The 20,237-nt window shown below is 40.0% G+C and overlaps 1 protein-coding gene across 5 annotated transcripts in view; it reads right to left on the bottom strand.

Annotated features, from left to right (window-relative positions):
- Positions 1 to 20,237, bottom strand: part of GADL1 (glutamate decarboxylase like 1) — a 159,605-nt gene that overhangs the window by 48,068 nt on the left and 91,300 nt on the right. For all 5 annotated transcript variants that reach the window (XR_013928101.1, XR_013928102.1, XM_080387331.1 and 2 more), the window contains exons 10-14: positions 18,608 to 18,672; positions 18,280 to 18,361; positions 10,821 to 11,020; positions 7,048 to 7,099; positions 3,877 to 3,966 (exon numbers count right to left, since the gene is read on the bottom strand). Coding sequence is in view for 3 of the 5 variants with exons in the window: in XM_080387331.1 (XP_080243457.1) it covers positions 3,877 to 3,966; positions 7,048 to 7,099; positions 10,821 to 11,020; positions 18,280 to 18,361; positions 18,608 to 18,672 (489 nt within the window). In the remaining 2 variants the exon portion in view is untranslated. The remainder of the gene's footprint in view (positions 1 to 3,876; positions 3,967 to 7,047; positions 7,100 to 10,820; positions 11,021 to 18,279; positions 18,362 to 18,607; positions 18,673 to 20,237) is intronic.

Here is a 20,237-nt window from a genome sequence, read left to right as displayed (position 1 = left end):
ACACTCCAGGATCCTCTGGCGGAGTCAGGCTCCCATAGGAGGGCTCTGTTAAAGATTGTTACTTCTGTGTCTCCTTCTTAGTCTTCTAGACCACACTGAGTTTGAGCAGACTACAAGCTGATCCAGAAAGCACAATGCATAGGTGGCTGGCTGTGTTAGCAACAGGATGGCAATAGTTCCAAATGCATCCCTCCAAACCCTCCCTTTGCCCTAGCATCCTCTGTGCTGCCAGCAGGGTTTCCAGAGACAGTATTACTATCAGCTAATTCTGCATCATCTGGAGACATTTCAGCATAAACTGGGAAAGCTGATTTTTCTAAAGAGAAGATTATTACAAGTAAGAGCATGCACAGGTATTTGTAGTTATAGAAAAAATACAAAAATTGGAATGGTCTGGGCTTAAATTTTTTACTTCTCCCCTCACTTCCATTTCTGGCTTGTGATTTCCAGTTACTTTTCTCGCTGTGACCCTCTGACATACTGACCATCCTCAGCAGTAAACAAAGTAAATCTTACAGTGTATCACAAGAGGAAAAGGACCAAAATTACCACAAGAGGGCACATACAGTACTAGCAAAGCAACTGTTCCATCATCCCATCAATTATGTCAGTTCCAGGCCAGAGACAACTGCCCCCAGTTTGCGATGACAAAATTACACCCCTTACAAATATCTTTAGTTGGATGTAACAGCAGCTCCCCAGTTACCACAGAACGCCCATTTGTACGGTTTCTACAACAAGAAATCTCTCTTCACTTACTTGTGAAAAATGTCACTGAAAAACACCTTACATCACAGGTTTCTTTATGGGTTATGTAATCTGCTGTGCCCTCAGCATACTGCAAAACGTTCAGGGCATGGACTGCCTTGGACCACCCGACTGCACCCAAAGCCTTCCCGTACCATCCACAGAATCAGTTTCACTACACAGTCAATTCCTGCTGTAATCCCAAAAGATGAAAGTGGTGTAAGACTCAGGATATTCAGAGTCTTCTCTGAATATCCAGAATTCCCAGTTTCACTGGGTAGCGGAGTAAAGTATAATTTATGCTTTTCTTTACTTCTTCACCACCATGTTGTTTCTCTTTCCCTAAGTGTTCAGGTGTGGTGAATCAAATAACCAGATGGTGGCTGTCCCAGATCCTTCAGGCCACTCTTTCCTCTCACCTCTCTGGTTTGCACATTGGAGACTCAGAAGAGGGTAAATTTTATACCTAAAGTCCAAGGCCCCAGATCTTAAAAACAAACAAACAAACAGCCTACCAACCCCCCCCCCCCCCCCCCCCCCAAAAAAAAGGCTTCCGAGAGACACAGTTTATGTAGGACAGCTAGAAGACCAACATCACAATCAGGTATCACACTGTGATACACCAGTCAGCCCTGACACTTTTCCACATAAAGTGGGCCATGGAAGCTGGAGAACAACCAATACAGCAGAAAAGCAGAAAACCTTCAGGGTTATTTTGCATAGTACTACGCAAATTCTTCACGAAGCTGAGGACTTGAGATCAGAGCTATTTGCTTATCAACTTTCACCAGCACTAACTCACATAACTAACCTTAGAAGACAGTATGCTATTCTGAACAATATTGCTGAACAAGCAGTTGAATAAAATCAATTACTTGCTCAAAGGATTAAGACATACATTTCCTTAATTATTGTCAAATATGCAGATCAACAAAAAGGAAGATTGATTTCTCAATAAACAGAATAACTGCGATGTTAAAATGTTGTTTGAAAAGATAAATTGCGAATTAAAGCATTTTAATGCTCATTTTAGTGAAATGATGGAATATACAGGAAGCACTTGCAGTCAAGAAACTGTACACATCCTATCTGTCCATCAATGGCATAATGCAACAACCTCTTCAGTCTTCACCTTCTTATCACTTACACCTTTACTGATGAGGACACATTCCTTCTCGCCCAGCCATATATTTGTACTGATTAATGTAATATAATGACTATGCTGTTTGCATCAGCAATGTTAGAACAAAATGGACGTTAGCTGGAAAAGTCAAGTCAGTCTTATTTTTTGTGATCCACTGCTGTCATCTCATCTGCTGTGCCCCAAACTGGCCCTCAGCATTCAAAAATCAAAGTAACCCTAGACCTGTCCCTGTAGAGAAACACGGAGATGAAATAACACATTTTAGTTGTGCAACAGGCTCATTTCTGTAGCATCCACAGACTTCCCAGCAGCACCTAAAGCAACTTAACTAACAATCATCATTTATTGTTTCCTCTGGGAGAGAAATTTGTGCTATTCAGTGCCTTGCTTTGCTAGGGAATTTTGGTCTGATTTGTGGTAAATATTTTTCAGGCTCTCGTGGGGAGGAAGGAAACAGGTTATGGTTCAGGATTTTGGGTATCTTGGTGCTTCACCAGAGAAGGTGTAAGAATCAAGAAAACGTCACCTTACTCATGAAAAGAGTGGTTGAGATCTGCAGCAGTGCTCAGTTCTTGGGAGAAACTGCACATGAGCTCCTTTCTCTCATAGTTCTCTTCCACAAAACACTGGCTAGGAAATCTGCATTTCCAGCATCAGTCTATCTGCATCAGTACATAAAATAAAGCCAGGCATCTATATTCCCCACCCTAACTAGAAGCACCATAGAGCAGCAAAGCAAAGAACCAGTTACTTGCACTCAGTAAGCCACTCGTAATATATGTGCTCAAAACTATTAATCGTGTTTCACCCCTTCCTTCCTCAGTCCCTTCCACAGCATATGGAAATCAAAAGGTGGCAGTTGCAGCATTATTTCTTCTGTGTCTTCCCATTGCTTCTTTCCATATCCTCACTCCTTCATGGGTAGAGGAGCTGTTGTACAGCTCTGTGTGTGTGTGTATATATATATATACACACACACATACACACACACATACATATATATAGGCTGTCCACTCCAACGAGTGGAAGGGAAGCCCCATATGAAAGGATTATAACCCATCCATGCTTTGTGAAAGCACAGTAAATGCAAAGCCCTTGTATCCATACTGCGCATGGCTTTGTGCTGCAAAAGTTAAACATACTTTCCAAAGCAATACAGACAGGGTTGAGGAAGACCTCACCCCCTAAAGACACCAGCACCCAGCATAAATTGAATACAAGTCCTGTGAAAGTAGTTGTTGAAAGGACAGCAGACACTATAGAAAGTGTGCATGTATATACAGTATGTATATCATGTGTGTGGATAGTATGTATACCATATGCAAGTGTGCACACAGCACACACATCTATGTTCTAGTTTAAATTTCTGGTAGCAAATTCTAGGAAAAAATAAATGCAGAACACCAAAGCTACAGAGAGGAGCAAACAATGATATAAATTCAACTCCTCACAGAATAGCTTATTCAGTAGAACATAATACCACAGTGTCTATTGGCTTGTTAATTAAGTCTTAACTACTTATTCCCCACTAGTAACCTCAAAATTTTACTGCTGATTTCTCATTGTATTCCTGTTTTCATTTATGGGTTGTTTAACATCATAAATGTATTCTTAAGCACTTCCTCACTTGCATTATCACAGATTATCACAGATAATAAGACAAGTTCCAAGGACAGTGGTTAAGTGTCTGAAACACGTAATGAATAACCTGTCTATAGACAGGAGATGCGGACAACACTGTTCCTCTTCTCTCAGCCAGCCAACAGCTTTGCTAGTAAGCTGAATACCTGGAAATGCATGCATCTCTTACATTAGCCTTGTCTAAACAGAGAACAAACTTAAATCCTACAAACAGCTATCTAAGGATTAGATCTCCATTCTACTGGTAGGTTAGTGCCGAACAAAGTCAAGGGCTATTTCACATTCTTATCTGGCACACAGAAAAATCCTTGAGCTACAGATAACACTGTTCATGTGACACTCACCTGGTGTAGCTTCTGCCAAAATTCAGGTCTATCCTCCATTTTTCTTAAGCTTGGTGGAATGTACCAAAAGCAAACATTTGCATACTCCGGCTAAACAAGAGAACAAGTGATTATTTATGAGATGCAACAAATGGGACAGGAATACATATAAAAGCTCATCAAAGAGTTTGCTTTATTGGGGGGGGGGGGGGGCAGGGGGAGAAGCCTTTGAGTTGATACCCTTCTCATGAAAACCTCCTTCTGCAACTCACCTTTTGTTTCCCTTTTTTGAAACTAGAAATAGTTTTGATATCATCCATTTCTCTTCTTGCTGCCAAAAAAAGGAAACCTGCTGGGGTTCCTTTTTTATTTCTCCTTCCTACATACATATTTAACTCTGCTTTGCTCACTAAAAACTTTGGTTAGGAAAAAAGTGCATGACAGAACAGAGAGATAACTTACAGATTTCAGAATAGAAGCAACTTTAAAGAGAAGAACACACTTTCTTTTTAGTGTTGTTTTTTTTTCTAAATGGAAATTTCCTATGATGCATTTTACACAACTCTATTTTTGTCACCATTTAACACTTGCACATTAATAATTTTTCTACTGAACAATGCCAATCACCTTTTATATCACACAGCACTACATAGTACTGGAGTTAATGCTGGCTTTCTCAATTTCCACATTTTATAAGTATCTCAGGACCCCTTGCAGGTACGTGCCATATCCTGGATAGATCTTTTCCGATATCTAAGAAGGTCTTTTGAGCAAACATTAAGACTCCACGCCTCTGCTTCCCTCCAGAGAAATTGTGCCTTTAAACTCAGCAGAGAGTTTAGCTGCAAGACTCCCAACAAAAACTGCTGTTCACCATGCATTATAAAACAAGGCATTTTGTGCTCAAGAGGTTTCCATTTCACGTACGATTGAGAAAATGTTCCCAGCAGAGCAGTCCAGGGTCTCTCTACATTTCCTGCTAATTTGGAGCAATTTTTTTTTTTTTTTTTTTTTTTACCCGTACAGATAGCAATAGCATGAGGAATAGACGTACCTCCCAATCCCATCCAACACTATTCGTAAAACCACTCAAACTCTCTACCTACATTATTTGCAACACAGTATTTAACTGGAGTCTAGATTATAACCTCACACACCCCTCTCCCTTCCCACACACTATCCTCATTAGTGGTGGTTGAAAGAAAAAATAATTTAAAAAAAAAAAGAAGTTTAAAGGGGGCTTGGTAGCTGGGTCACACCTCCTCTTTGCCCCACTGTGAATGCGGCTGCTATTACAGTCCCAGGCAGTCTCCTGAATGAGGAGAGCCCACCAGCTGTGCCATGTTCTTTCATGAAAGGGCACTGAGAACTGCTCATATAATTTTCCACCTCACTTCAAAGAATGCATTAAATACAATTTAATCATCAAGAAGAATATCGTTGTCAGCAGGAACAGAGCTGCAAACCTGCCACCTGCTGCCACTGAATGAAATAAAGCTCAGCTCTTAAAGTCCCATTTCTTTCCCCAAAGAGCACGCACTGAGTACACACATAAACACAGACCCTGAAAAGGCAGCAGCTTCCTCATGAGCGCAAGCACTAGCTTGCTGTTACAGGGTTTATTTTAAAACTACTTAAAATCAGATGGCAGGAGTAGACAGATGGCATATATTACATATTGCCATTGCCTATATTGCATTCTTGATTATCTCAGTTTCTTTTCACACATCAAATACATCACCCCCCTCTGTAAATACCATTCATCCCAGAAAAATGTAACTACCCTCTGCTATGCTTCACTGTTTCTGGTTATCTTGTCACAGCTCTTACCCAAGCAGGTAAGCAGTTATACCACAGAAGAGTTTAAGATGACTCAAGCCTGAGTGGCATTTCCAGGCCATAGGGCAGTTCTCCTTACAGGACTTTCCTCACTGCATGTACCACAGGATCATCTTCCTCAGCTTCTTGTCCAAAGCCCAACTTCCTTTCGGAAAGGGCTCACTGTAACTGGGCCCAACTGCCTCCCAGCAGTCTGTCTTTGAATTCTCACTGCTTGTCCCCCTGCATTCCTGAAAACCTTTTCTTAACCCTTGCTCAACTCTGTTCTCATAGCCCATACTATAGCACTCCCCCCAGTCCCACTTTTAACCCAGATGTCCTGTTCCTGCAGGAACTACACAGCAGCCTCTGCTCTCCCCAGCAGCTTTCACATCTACAGTAGATTTGGGCTCCCCGCTAAACTCTACGACAACAGAACATGGAGACCTTTTAAAAGGCTTGCCACTTCAGTAACCCCATCATGTGCTGCTGGCCCAAAATTCTTCATGTAAAGTCACCCAGTATGCACTTCCAAATCAGCAGTTTTCAAAGTCAAAGGGAAAAGTTTATATTGTATGAATGGTATAAATTATTATTTACATTTCATGTTTCTTCTTGAATGCTCATGGCCTAAGCAAGCGTAAACCAAACCTGCATCATTACAGTTTGTCAGTCTCCACGTGTGGCACTTCCTCTGTTCCCCTTCCTACATGTGCTCTCTTTCTCCCCACGCTACATACCCAGCTGCCTTTCACATACATACACTTCCAACATTGCAGAAGGTTTTTCTAAGAATGACAGATCTTTGCAGATTCCCTAGATATTAGCCTTCTTAACCAAAAAGCAGATGATATGTGGAAAAACAGCACTTTAGCTCTGCCCCCTTTACTCATTCTCCCCCCAAGCAAGGTCACTAACAGGTAATAAGAGGACAGGTTTAGCAAAGATCAGTGAAAAGCAACTTTTGGGTAGTTTTTAGGAAGATGGGTGTAGAAACAGAGTCAAGGAAAAAAAACCATGGACTTTGATGATGAAAAGCCCATTTTTAAGATCAAAATATTCTTCCATCCAGCACACAGTCTTATCTGTAAGTCTGGCAAGCACTGCTTTTGTGCAGCCAGACTCTTGACTTTCACAAGAAAGTGTTCCATCTATACCTCCTGAGGCAACACAGGACCAGAAGGTAGGAAAGTAAGAGTGATGGGAGGGAATACAGAACATGTTATGTGTCTTCAATCATATCTGTATACCTCCAATACATAAACTTATTACGTTACATATTTCAAATACAAATTGGCAATTGGCTAAAAAGAACAAAAATCAAACACTACCCCGTCTCCATAACAGCAATAGTTCAGTTTCATTTTCACTTACCTCCAAAAGAAGCTGGAATCCCTCTCTTTTCTTAATTTCCTCCACTAGATATCTGTAATCAAAAATGCAGAGTTTAAAAGCATAGAATAAAACAATACATACAGACAACAACGAAAAAGGTCTTGAACATGTATACATTTTTTCTCCTCCTTTTCTTTTTCTCCCCCAGCCGCAAAGGAATCACAGAGTTAAACCTCATTTCTACCTGCTGTGAAAATGCAGTAGCCATCAATTCCTGGAAACAAATGAAGGCTATAGCCAGCCAAGGAGCACTGAGGAGAGGCCATATTCTGTCCTCAAGCACAGATTTTCAGTGGAGCCACACAGCACAAATTGATCCTATTAGCATGAAGCTGAGAACTTCCCCAATGCAAATTTCCACTGAAGTTGCTCTCTACAAATTAATTCCTCCATCTCTTTTTCTCAAATGCTGCTTCTGTGCTGCTTATTTCATGGTCATGGTCACCTTGACATCTCTTGTGCTATTCCTGTCACCATGACCTCTTAGTTTAGCCCAGAATTTAAAAGTTTCCACATACTTCCAGCCCAGCAATTTCCCCAGTACTATCCTTGCTCCACACTGTACACAACAGTGCACATTTCCGTTCAGTGAGTCACTGCTGATGCACAATAATCCCTGGGCATCCTACGTTAACAAAGCATTGAAGTATTTCTTTTCTCTTTCACCTGTCAATATGAAAATCACAGAAGCCTTCAATGGGAAGATGCATTTGAATCAAGACTTTGGAGCCAAAGAGCTTCAAATTATAGAATTTTTTTTCAAACATGACCTCAGCTTTGCCACGGCACACATCACACAGGAATTCCAAAGCAAAGAGGACGCTCTGACAAAACATGGACTTCTCTCTTCATTCCCCCTCCTCAAAGCCCTCCCAAGGAAAACTACAAAGAAATCACCTCAAATTCACACAGATTTTTCATTTCAACATAATTTTAGTCTTCCACACGAAGATTTGCTGTCTAACAGTAATAAAACTGAGACAGTTCAACTACTGGTCTTTGTACAAATCTATTCTTTTGTTGTGTTTATTTGGCATTTTCCTGCCTGCAGCTGTATAACTGGTCATCACGCAAATTTCTTATACCCACTAACTGGGGAAGAAAAATATTGTCAAAATAACCCTCCTTGGTCCTATCCACATGCCTGAAACCTGCCCCCACAGGGACACCTCTAGCACAGTTGTATCTGCAGTGCCTGCTATTAGGCAGACATGCTGCAGAAACAGGTTGGCTAGGGAGGCAGTAAACAATACCCTAGATGGTATACATTTTTCAAAACAGAGCAAGGGGATTTGTCACACTGTTTATCATTAACAAGTATTGTTCACGTGACTCATTACCTCTTAGCACACATCCCTGCAAAATGACTGCTGTGGTAGAGTGCCAGTTCCCACATCACCCAACTCTATGAGTGTTGTGCACTGCTGAGATGTTTCCTCTCACTGTAACAAGTCAAGGTCCTGGATCTTTTCTGCCACGACCATTCAGATCCTGCTGTGTGCATTCATTTGTTACCTGCCTGTTAATGCCCACACTACTGGGCATGCCCACCTAGGCATGATTGCCTTTTTGAAGTCTTGAATTGTTAGAGCTGTTTTACAATGCTTAATACCCTTTCCTCCTGCCACAAGTGCCTTTTTTACAAACCACCACCTGACGTCAAATCTCTTATGTTGGTCAAGCTCACAACACTGTTAATCATGTTCATAACTATACTGTCAATAGCTTAAGGTGGCAGCCGTTAGAAAATCCATCACCCATGATTTATCTTGCCAGGACCATTTGATGGCAGTGGAGCCATTTACCCTGTGTATCTTTCCACAACTGACAATGGAGTTTTATTATTGTGTCATGGTTGTAGAATGTCAGAAGAGTTTGAGTCTCAGCGAGGACTGGAGTGCAGAAAGAAGTGGTATTCGCTATGATTAAGCATTGCAGAAAATGAGGGGTGGAGATCTGCAGTGAAAGTAGACATATGCCTGCTAAGAGCAGGTGTCAGAACAGGAATCAGGCAGAAAAACTGCAGAGATGCTGAAGCATAAACCGCAGAGGTGGTTATAGTTATATTCTAAAAGCAGTTTATTTCTATTGTCTTTTTAGTGTTGTTCATAAAGCAATATCCTTGCATCAAAAATAACTGGGGGGGTGGGGGGGAAGAGCGGAAGACATTCTGAAACAATCAGTAGGATGCTCTACTGTAAGTATTTTATAAATAAGCCTTTCCAAATAGGTAGTATCACAATGTTCCTGGGATATCTAATACACCAAAACCATGATTCATCTCCAGAACAAGAAGAGATTAATGGAATAGCCAATAAGCAAAGTTTGGTGCAACAGAAATACAAGCCCACAATTTCCCAAAAGCCTTTGCAGCTCTGCCTGGCCATGGGAGGGGGGAAAAAAAAAAAAAGTATTCCTGCTCTTAAATTCTATAGCCAGTGGACTAGTTCCAGAATTAATCCAGGTCTGTGTTCAGGAATGCTGAAACACTATCTTTGTAACATGAAAGTAACACCTACTGTAACAAATCAGGAGAAAGGCTGCACAGCTGTTGAGTAGCTCAGAAACCTGGCATAGTTCCCATGTCCATGCAAACTCAAGATAGCAATGCAGCTACTGTAAAGAATGCGTTTCATCAGATAATGACTAAGAATTAAATTTCTTCTTAAAGAAGGAAAAAGAAAGAAAAAAAAAAAAAAAGAAAAAAGACAATCCAGTCACTCCTTAGAAGCACTACCAGCTGAATCCTAAAGCTCAAAGAAAATATCGATCTCAGAAAGGTCATTAATCACTACACTTTCAGTCAAACGACCTTGGCCAGTGACCTTGGTAAGGCTAAATTCTCCTGCTGATAGTGGAATGAATTACTTACTCTGCACAGACACAGAATAGTACAATGCTTCTGAACAAAAACAAGGTGCAATTTAACTAGAGGTTATTAAGGAACACTTAACCAGCCAAACAATGAGTGGCTTTAAAAAAAATAAGAGAAAAAAGCCACAGCTCATTTGGGCTTTTCTGGGTTTGCTTCTTTTTATTCTTTTCTAATCCATTCTGGGGTTAGTTTATGCATATTTTTACCTTTTCTTTAAGTTACTTCATTGAAGGGAGATTATTCCTTTAATTTTCATTGCAGTGAACGTTCAGTTATTTTCAACTTGGTAGTTCATATAAAAAATAGAATAGCAATATGATATGGGTGACTTTTTCAGTATTAATGATTTAACTTATGGTAGTGTGGTAGGGTAGCTAGCCCAGGAATTGGCGAAGATTTCATTGTGATGTATCTTGTATAAATACTGAACAAATATACTTCAAGTGAATTGTCTTTAATGGGCCATTACCTTATTGCGGTATTATTTCTTCTATCAGAAGACAAAACAACCTGTGTATGGAAGCTTCTTCCCAGAAACTGAACCACCACCATTACTTCAGAAACACCTTCTAGCAAGAATTTTGCAGAATTGACTTGTGAAACTCAGTTCTGCAAGACCAAAAACTTAGTAAAACTGAACAGGGCGAGCGAGGGGAAGATAGCAAGAAAAATGTGCTTCAGCCCCTAGCAGAACATACTGTAAGCATCAAGAACTTCAGCAAACTTGTGGAGAAAAAAATCAAGCAGTATCTCAGAACAATATGGAGAGGGGGAAAAAAACTAACATTGTGGTCTGTTCCAGGATATGGCGTGTAAGCAGCGTCAACATTTGAGTCCATTAAACAAAGCAGATATATTGAAAATTAGGAGGTGGTACCTAGCCAAAGCCAGTGCCCTGTTTACTCTCTCCTCCAGGCCTGTGGTTCCCAATGCCTTCCACATCAGCCAGAATTTGAATGCATCCGGACGCCTGCTGCACTGAATGGACTTGTCACCAGTGTCATAGCTGACATCGTAGAACTTGTCCTGCTGGAACAGGTATGCAGCCTTGGCAGAGTAACACTTCTTCAGGAGGCCCTGTTAGAAACACAGTAGAAACTTAGATTTCTGATAAGCATTTTCAAACTTTATCTTCACAACCCAAAGCCTTTTTTTCCTGTCTGTACCAACTGCTTAGAAAAACAGAACTGGATGTGCAAGAAACTATCCAAAGCTTATGGTATGGTTGAAGAGCTCTGGATGAATCTGAACCCAGTGAAGTCAGCACTGCAATGAGGAAACTTTTATTATTATTATTATTTTCTTCATAACATCACTCAAGACTTGCAGATTGAAGAGGAATTATGACTCAGATAACAAGAAACCATAGGAGTGGGTACCACAGAAACCGTTATCCAAAGACATACATGGGTGGGAAAGAGGGAAGAGAAGGAGAAGCCTATACCCACTGCTCCAGTCGTTAGATTGGAAGAACAGCCACTGAGAAGGTTCCTATACGTTCACAAATGGCTCAATCTATTCCTTCTTGTACAGCAGAGTTAGTTGCAGGCAGGGAAGATTTTAGCCCTAAAAAATAAATGTTTAGCCCTTACCAGAAAATAAAGCCACTGAGAATTTAGCATAGGCTTTCTGACTGAGTGGAAACACCACAAGGAAATTAGTACAACCCCAAATTCTGTCTCTTTTCACAGTTAGGAGAATTTTTATATTTGAAAATAAAAAGGTACTTTAGCATACCCTAATTAAGGTTTGTTAATAAAATTATTTTTATTCAGCAATCTAGCCTCCCACTTCTGCGAGGCTGCCTGGGCAGAGATCACCAGCAGAAAACAGACAAAGATAAATGAGTAACATGGAAAGTTCCAGCAAAGAACAAAGCTGGGAAACAGAAAATACAGAGGCTGTTACAGGTTTAAAGGTACAGAGGAAAAGAAGAGGCACAGGACTGAAGAACTGGCTTAAGAATGAAATATCAAAGTATACTCCATAATACTATGAAGGAGAGAGAAGGGCTGGCAGAAAGCAGGTTTCAAAGAGCAGAGATAAGGGTGGCCCTACAAGGAGCCCAGGAGACACAAAAGGTTGTTAATGTCAGTGATATTAGAAGTGCGTAAGAAAAACAAACCACAGTCTAAGATAATACTAGAACAGAAATTCAAATGAGGTTAAAAATATGGCTACAGCATATGATTCACATCTGCAAGCAGGTATTTAAGTGACAGTTGAACCAGAAGTCTTCTGTGCAGAACAGACCAAGGAACAGAAGTGGAAAGCATGACAGAAGCTGTTAAACAGTATCTCGAAGAGCACAATTAATTTTCCAATTCAATATCACTCTTCAATTTGAACGAACTGAAGAAGTGTTTCACATTTTATTCTTTTCTCTGCATCTGCCACAAGTCTGATTTTAAAATGGCAGACAGTGTCTGACATCACCCTTAATCAAAGTGTCATATTCCTGGTACAGAGGTACAATTCTTGGTCTACTTTACAATACCCTACCGATAACTTTGGAACTGACAATAAAATAGAGGGAAAAAAGGTCAGGACAAAAAAAATCCAACGCAGAAATAATCCACTGGGTTAAACAGAATGTCTCCCTCTCTACTAGTCTTTTCAGCTCCCTCCATCAATACTAAAAACAAACAAGAACACCAACCTGCGCACCTATTCATAGAGCAAAAAAGAACTCCACCAAAGGTTTCTCCACAACTTCTGTAAGGATTTGACAATCCCATTGTAATATTGCTGGTTTGCAAAAAGGACAGCAATTTCAGCCTGAACTCTTAAGCCACAGCACCAGCACATTCAGCCTTCTGAAAAGACAGTTTATGTGACAGCTTGGGAAAAAAAAGGGGCAGTGGCTGCTCTCCCTCTGCAGTCATCAGTGATAACGTGCTGCAGCAGCACACGGGTAGCCATAGCTGGAAAGCCAATGCTGGGAGCAGCTTCTTTACAGTACTTAAGATTCTCACATCCACTTTTCAGCTTTCTCAGAAAAAGAAAGGCAAGAAGATGACATCAGAAACCAAAGAAAAGTCAAGCATTGAAGCATAAATAAAAAATTAATTAAAATAAAAGAATAAATGGAAAATCTTTACAGTTTTTCTACAGCTTTGTATTCTCTGGTTAACAGCTGCATAACAGAGACAGGAATCTGTTTGTCAAGCCAGTGTCCCCTATTCATTTAGGTCTCCACACCTTGATCTTCAGGGGAAATACAAGTTTACTAGGCATGGTATTTAAAAAAAAATTAGAAAGGAAGCAACATCCATAAATTTAATTGCTACGTCTGTTACTGACTTTAAAATTCTGCAGTGTTTCTGCAGTGACTGTTTAACAGGGTTGATCAATGTGGGACTACCTTCTGCCTTATCAGAATGTAATACAGCTGCACAGTTGAGGACATCCCAGGGTACTAGTTCCCCTTGTGCTTGTTGTCTGAGTAATAGTAACTTTTGTTTCTCACAAAAAACCTAAACTAAACTGGCAATATTACAGAAAGACTGGGAAGTTCACTTATGATCACAGTACAGCTCCAGAGTTTCATAGTTTGAAAACAAATGCTCCAGAATGAAAATGCAACAAGAAAAAATAGTTCTATATCTCTGAATGATCTCATATTCCTGGGAACATATTCCATTTAAAAAAAAAAAAAAAAAAAGAAAAGAAAAGACAAGACAGGTACTGTCTTACTCTCCTGGTGCATTCAAAGCTGACAAGATGTGCTGGCTTGATGAGCCTTTTCCATCTGCTTATCTTACTAATAATGCAACATGCTCAAGAAATCCTGCTGAAGATACTGTCTACTGTCAATCTCCAGAGGCAAGTACAGTGACATCCCCCAGCATGGAACTAGAGCAGACAGAAGAAACAAAACCCGTGCTTTGTGAGAAAGGAAGAAATATGCCAGACCAATGCAAGCAGCAAGATGGAGGACAAAGAGTAAGGAAGAGAAAGGGAATGCTGCAGAATTGAATTTGGGCAGGGAGGACAACAGAAGACGAAAAAAATCCGAGATAAATTTTATGCTCAAGAAAGCAGTTACTCCTTGATTACTGTTGTCTCAAAAGTAATAGACTCAGACAGGCTGCAGACAAAGTCATCTCATTTTTCCTAGCCAAACGATGGAAAAGTAGAACAAAATAAAAATTAAAAAAAAGGGAAAAAACAAAAAAGTAGACTAACTCAACATCTCAACATTCTTAGTCCCAAGAAGACCTTAACAGTTTTTCACACAAACTCAGCTGCTCCATCTACTCAGAAGAATTGCAAAAATTTCATTAGAACTGCCCTGTTTGACAAGTTAAGAGACTCTTTCTTCAGCATCTTTTATCTTCCTACCCTTTGTACAGAGACTAATGGAAGTGCTCTGCCTTATTCTGGGGCTGTTAAGGTTTAGAAAATGGAAATCCTACTTTTGTGGAGGGCCCAGTCCACTATGAAGTTTCAAATAGCCTTTGGTTTTGATGTCTATGAATAGTTGCTCTGCATTCTAATTAATGGCAAATAAATCAATAGTAATTGATACTGAAATCAATATATAAGAGCTCCAGTTTCATAAATCAGCATATTTTTCTCATTGAACACACTTACCTACAGCAAGCCTTCCAATCTCTTTCCATTTCCATTGCTAGTTAAAGGTGAATTATAATTTCATTAACAAAACACCTTTTTCCTCCAAGTTTTTCCCCCAAGACTTCTTCCTCATTTGCATCATCTGAAGCAATAACCACAATCTTTTGAATATCATACTTGAAAATTCTCAAAAGCAAAGGGTCACCCCTACAGTTCAATTCGAGAGATGAGAAGGAGCTCTCAGTTGTACTAACCCCAAGCAGAAAGCAATGGGAATAGACCATTTCCTGCAGCTGTCCTGAAAAGACAGTCAGGAAAGTACATATCTGTGATACTGCTAATGATGAGGAAGAAATTAAACTGTAGATGGCTACCATGATCACCTCAATTATATTCTGTGCTAAACTGGGATTTCATTAGCTAGATTCTTTAAAACTTTATTTTTATCTAGTAAGTGCAAATTCTGCTCATTACCTAGAATTGATTACTAATTACCTAACATAGTGCTACACTCCTAACGAGTCACAGAGCTTCGGCATTGGTGATAAACATTAATTCTCTATTTATATAGATTTTATAAATCTATCTAATAGTTATCTATTTATATAGATATTTACATGGATTATAGCAAGGACAGACTGGAGTAGCTCTGTGGTCTTAAGGGAACAGGTACAACCCAAAATGGATTCATAGCATTTTAAGATCATAGAAGAATAAAGTTGACTCACTAATGTTTTGAGAATATTGGTCCATCTAGCTTTGTGTTTAAACAGCCACTGTAATTCACACCACAGCAATACAAGTGTTTTCTGAATAAGTCTTTCTTATTACAGAAGTGATGAAAGTTACTCAGGGCATGGCAGTGAAAAAGGAATAGCTATGCATTTCTTGAGTGCTTTAAGCACTGAAGAACTACTGTCATTGATCTGAGCTTTTACAGAGGATTAATCAATCTCTCTTCCCCTTTGGTGAAAACGCTTCTCCGTTCTAATCAAGTCAAACATGTATTTCTCTTCTCTATCTCTACCTTCTTCGGAAATCATTCCAATTCTGTTTCACTAAGGCTGGAAGATACTCTGTTATCAGCATTTCACTGCAGGTTTGTTTTTTGTTTTTTTTTTTTAATCTGTATAGGAAAATATTTAAATACAATGTTTCATTCTGTTAATCTAGCTGCAATGTTTTAAGCCTATTAACGTTACTAAATCACATAGCTTTATTGCTGCCGTGTGGCAAAAAAACCCAAACCAAACAAAACCAGTCACTATTACTTTTGCTAATGGGAAATTAGGGTATTACCACTACATCAAGACCTGTGATGATTCATTCTAAAGATTATTTTTTCATACATTAAGTAAAATACAAAGCTTGGGCTTATTGAACAATCTATACCTTTAAAAAAAAAAACAAGTGTGAGAAAGAAAAACTGAAGGGGATTATTTGTCCACTTATAATCACCTAACCCTACTCCTGAGGTAGCTCACAGTTTCCAAAAGGACCTCAAAGCAAATGGGAAGACAGGTTACTAAACTTCCTTAATTAGATCTCCAAAGGGAGCTAGGGCTTGATTCCTAAATGGGACTTAACATCTATGTTTAACATTTTGCTGCTCCAATTTCTTGCAGAATTCACCGCTTCAGAAACTACCTGAGGTTCCTTGAACATTCACGGTCACTAGCAGAGCAATGTGTGCCCAACTTCCAGCTCCCACGATGCATCCCAACCACAGTGTGAAGAAACTATGTTCATATACTAATGTGTGCCTCACCTGCAGCCATAGGTACTTACGTCATTCAGGAGCAGTGGAACAAGCTCCAAAGTGAGAAACCCAATACACCTACTCTTCCCTTCTCTTACTGGTGTGAAAACAGCATTTTTAATGGGAAACTGGATTCATCTGCCTGTTCTGGTATGGAGAGGATCAAAGTGAAGCAAGACCTTTCTGCCTAAGCATCTTAAATATATGTTTGATCTCTTTTTTTTTCTTAAGCATTTATGTTCCAACACTTTCAAAAAGCTGATAAAGTACTGAAATTTTTATGTGCTTGTTTGCGTATAGACTGCACTGGCACGTACACAAAACACAAGTGCCAATTTTCCAGGAATTAAACACAAGAGTGAAACACCCTCTCCTCCCCATGCAGAGAAATCCTCTACTTGCCAGAACGTGTCTCACTGTACAACAGGATCTGATTGTATGATCAGTAATACTTGTGGTTTACCCCCCAACGGCCTAGGATTCAGCTCTACAAGTATTTCCAGCACAACAGTGGCTAGCTGTGATTCAGAAGTTGAATAGGTTTGCTCTACCAGGCATTGCACTCCATGGAAGGAGAACACAGAAAGGCTGCCAGAACCCTGAAGTTAGAACAGTGTTTGTAAAGTGACCCTACGTGCCAGGGCAGCTAGAATGCTTTATTCCTCTCCGCTTCTTTCCTCTTTCTTCCTGACAAATTTCCAATACGCAGTCCAAGTAGTCTAATCATTACCTGGGGCTGTATCTATGTACTGGGCCTAATTAGTTAAAAATATAGCACTGAATTCTTCCCAAGCCTGCAATTAAGACACCACATTAATCTTAGTCACTAACTTCATTCTGCTTGTTTTTCTTCCTGGAATAAAGATGAAGTGATGGATGGGTAGTCCTGGAATCTAATCCTCTTTAATCCCACAGACTCCAGTCTAAGGAAATGAGGAGGCACACTTCTCCTTGCTGTCCTGCCACGTTTCACCCCTGACTTAGAGCAATCAGCTCCAAGAGAGCACTGATAGCATCTGTGTTCTTTGGTTCTGATCAGTTATTACTGTTAATAACCAATTACATACATAGCTAACCACTAGCAGCTGAATACAAATTATCAGCTGTTTTGACACAAGATTTACAAACCATGGCCCCAAAACAGTGATGCATACCTCAGGGGCTCCATATCTTCATGACATTCAGTCATTTATAACCTATGAAGTATAAGCAAAAACTCAGCCCTGATGCGGTGGACAACAGGCGTAAGTTTTAGCGGGGCTGAGTTTGAAATGGGGCTTATAATAATTAACCACTTACTGGTTTCTTTATTAAGACAGAAGAACTCCACAAAGATATAAGCAGAGACTTTTATGACACTGCAGACTCATCCCACATTTGTGCCAATTGAGATCAGAGCTCAGTTGTTTGCTTGCTAGACCTTTTAATTAGTCATGGCTTTTGGAAAGCCTAAATCACCCCGGTGATGAAGAACTAGTAGAGCGAGGAAAAAGGCTTAGCACCTTTACCTGCATGTGCTCCAACTCCTAATCCCTCTCCTTTCCCACTCTGGTGCACCCATTTAAGGGGGTGTAAAGAGGAGCTCTGCCTTCTTTAAACAGAGACGCAGTACTGCTGCAGTCCCAATGGATGACAGCTATTCTGAGGACTCTGATGAGCTCAGTGTTTAAGTGCTGCAGACCCAGGTGAGAAAATACTCAATTCTGAATGCAAATCATGCACAGAAGTTAACCAGCAAGGGCACCAGTTGCAGAATTTGACCACAGGTGAGCACGGTGACTTGGATCAGTTTGACCCTGCTCTCTTATTCACTATTTATTCATTCTGTGGTGAAATTAAACTTCAAACTAATACCATTCAGCCTTTGCACTGCAGTATAGTAAAACTGACTTGCGGTTGTTTCTTGTTTCCACTTCCATACTACAACAATGACAGCCTACCACATTTTATATATATATAAAAAAAAAAAAAAAGGACAGAAAAGGACAGGAGGACTTACAGAGTTGTCTTTCACCAGAAGAGCACAGCACTGGATTCCGGCCAACAGCATTTTATGGGGATTCCACGCAACAGAATCGGCCCTACAAAATTTATAAATGGAGAAAGGGAGGTGGAAACCACATGTATAATCATGAGTATTAGATAATTAAAAATGGCCAAACACAACGCAAGCAGACAGATTTCCCCTTTCCACACACACACATTCAGAAATCTCTCCAATTAATAGTAATATGTATTTTGAAAAACGCAGCTCTCATGGAGGCCACAGGCCACCTAACTTTCACCTCAGCCTCTGGTAAGCGTGCCCACCAAATATACTGACATACCTGTGGATGCCATGAAGAAGTCTGCGATGCTTCCTTGATACCAGAGCCGAGCCACCCCAAGAAGCCTGTTGGAACATTTAAAGAGCCAAGAAAATATTACTTGTATAAAGTTCTTTTGATAATGCTTCAAGTAATAAATTTCTGAAGATGTTTCATCTCATTTAAAACTTATTTTACTGCACAGTCAGGGGACTAAATTTTGCCTTTAGTATCATCTATTGAAATAAAGATGGCAACCTGGGGCTATGCCTAAAATAGAGGCGTTGATGGTTTGTGTCACTATGTGAGCCACAAACGACACTGTCCCTTCTATGTAAGCAAGGGAACGAACTGAAGTGTCCTTGCATAACCAGCCCCATTCCTGGTACTGACCCCCAGCGTAAACCTAAGCAGTGAGAGCAGAAAGGCCCATTTTACATATCTTCTTCCTGCTAGCAGTTTCATTTCCGAGACGTTCACAAAGGATGATACAGGATGATAATCTCTGCCAATTGCAAAGCCCAGGCTCACTTTTTCCAGAGTTTGGATAAAGTCAGTGAGTAGGCAATAGCAGCATTTCTGTTACCAGCAATACATCCAGTGTTAGAGATGTTACAATGGAGTAAGGCTCACAGCATCTCCCCCAGGTCATCTAAGAAACTAGTGTGCAGTCCAAGAGTCATTTAGGCATTCTCTGTAGTGAGGAGCTCTCCACTGAAACCCTTTATCAAGTGTCATCTTATCTATTCTAGATAACTATCTTTGGGTGACACCTTTTGCAGATGCCTCTCTCCACAGACTAATAGGAAGAACCCCGACAACAAACTTTTATAACACAAGTTTAATTTCTGGGCAGCTGGAGTAAGGGAAGGTGATTGCCCTCCATGAATCTGATTTCACCCACCAGGTGCTGTGAATCGTCAGTTCTCAACAGTATTTGCCCACAGGGGAGGGGTGGGGAGAACATGCAAACAGTAGACATGTCATACTGAGTGCATCTGAGAATTATTAAACATGAAAAATAGGATTTTCAATGTTTATGCAGGCAGAACCCACTTAAGCAAATTTCCCGTGAAGTAAGCAAGGCTCCTCAGAGATGTGCAGGAGGTATTGGTTCATAAAACAACTGGACTCAGCTTATTTAAAAAAAAAAATAAAAATATAAATAAATAAATTCATATATTTTGGGCTAATGAGAAGAAAAAAAAAAAGTCACTGACTTGAAGATTCCTGAACTAAGCATGGAGAATACATGCTTGTTTGGCTTTTGTTCTTTTTTTCCTTGAAAGAAACAGTGTGTTGAATTTAGCATCAGTATTTGCTTCACAGGCCATACATTAGGAATAAGATCTGCTATCTCTGGTAGACAAAAATGCTAAAGACTCACAAGAGAAACGAAAGGTGAATAACTTGTCTTAACACATCATTCTCATTAATGCAGCACATTAACATACCGCATCATATTTTATGTTACCATGCTCACAAGAGCCTTGCCGAGGAAAGGGCTGCTGCTCAATCTACAGGTGGGACCTAAGGTAGGAAATTATTTGCCACAAACTTCACAGTAGTCCCATGGCAGAACCATGACTTGAAACTGGGTTTCTCCGGCTAACCCAAATTCGTCATGTTATGGAAAGACAATCAAACCAAA

The sequence above is a fragment of the Falco punctatus genome (assembly GCF_963210335.1).
Source record: "Falco punctatus genome assembly, chromosome: 4".
Classification (NCBI taxonomy): Eukaryota; Metazoa; Chordata; class Aves; order Falconiformes; family Falconidae; genus Falco; species Falco punctatus.
This window is presented reverse-complemented; position numbering and strand designations above follow the sequence as displayed.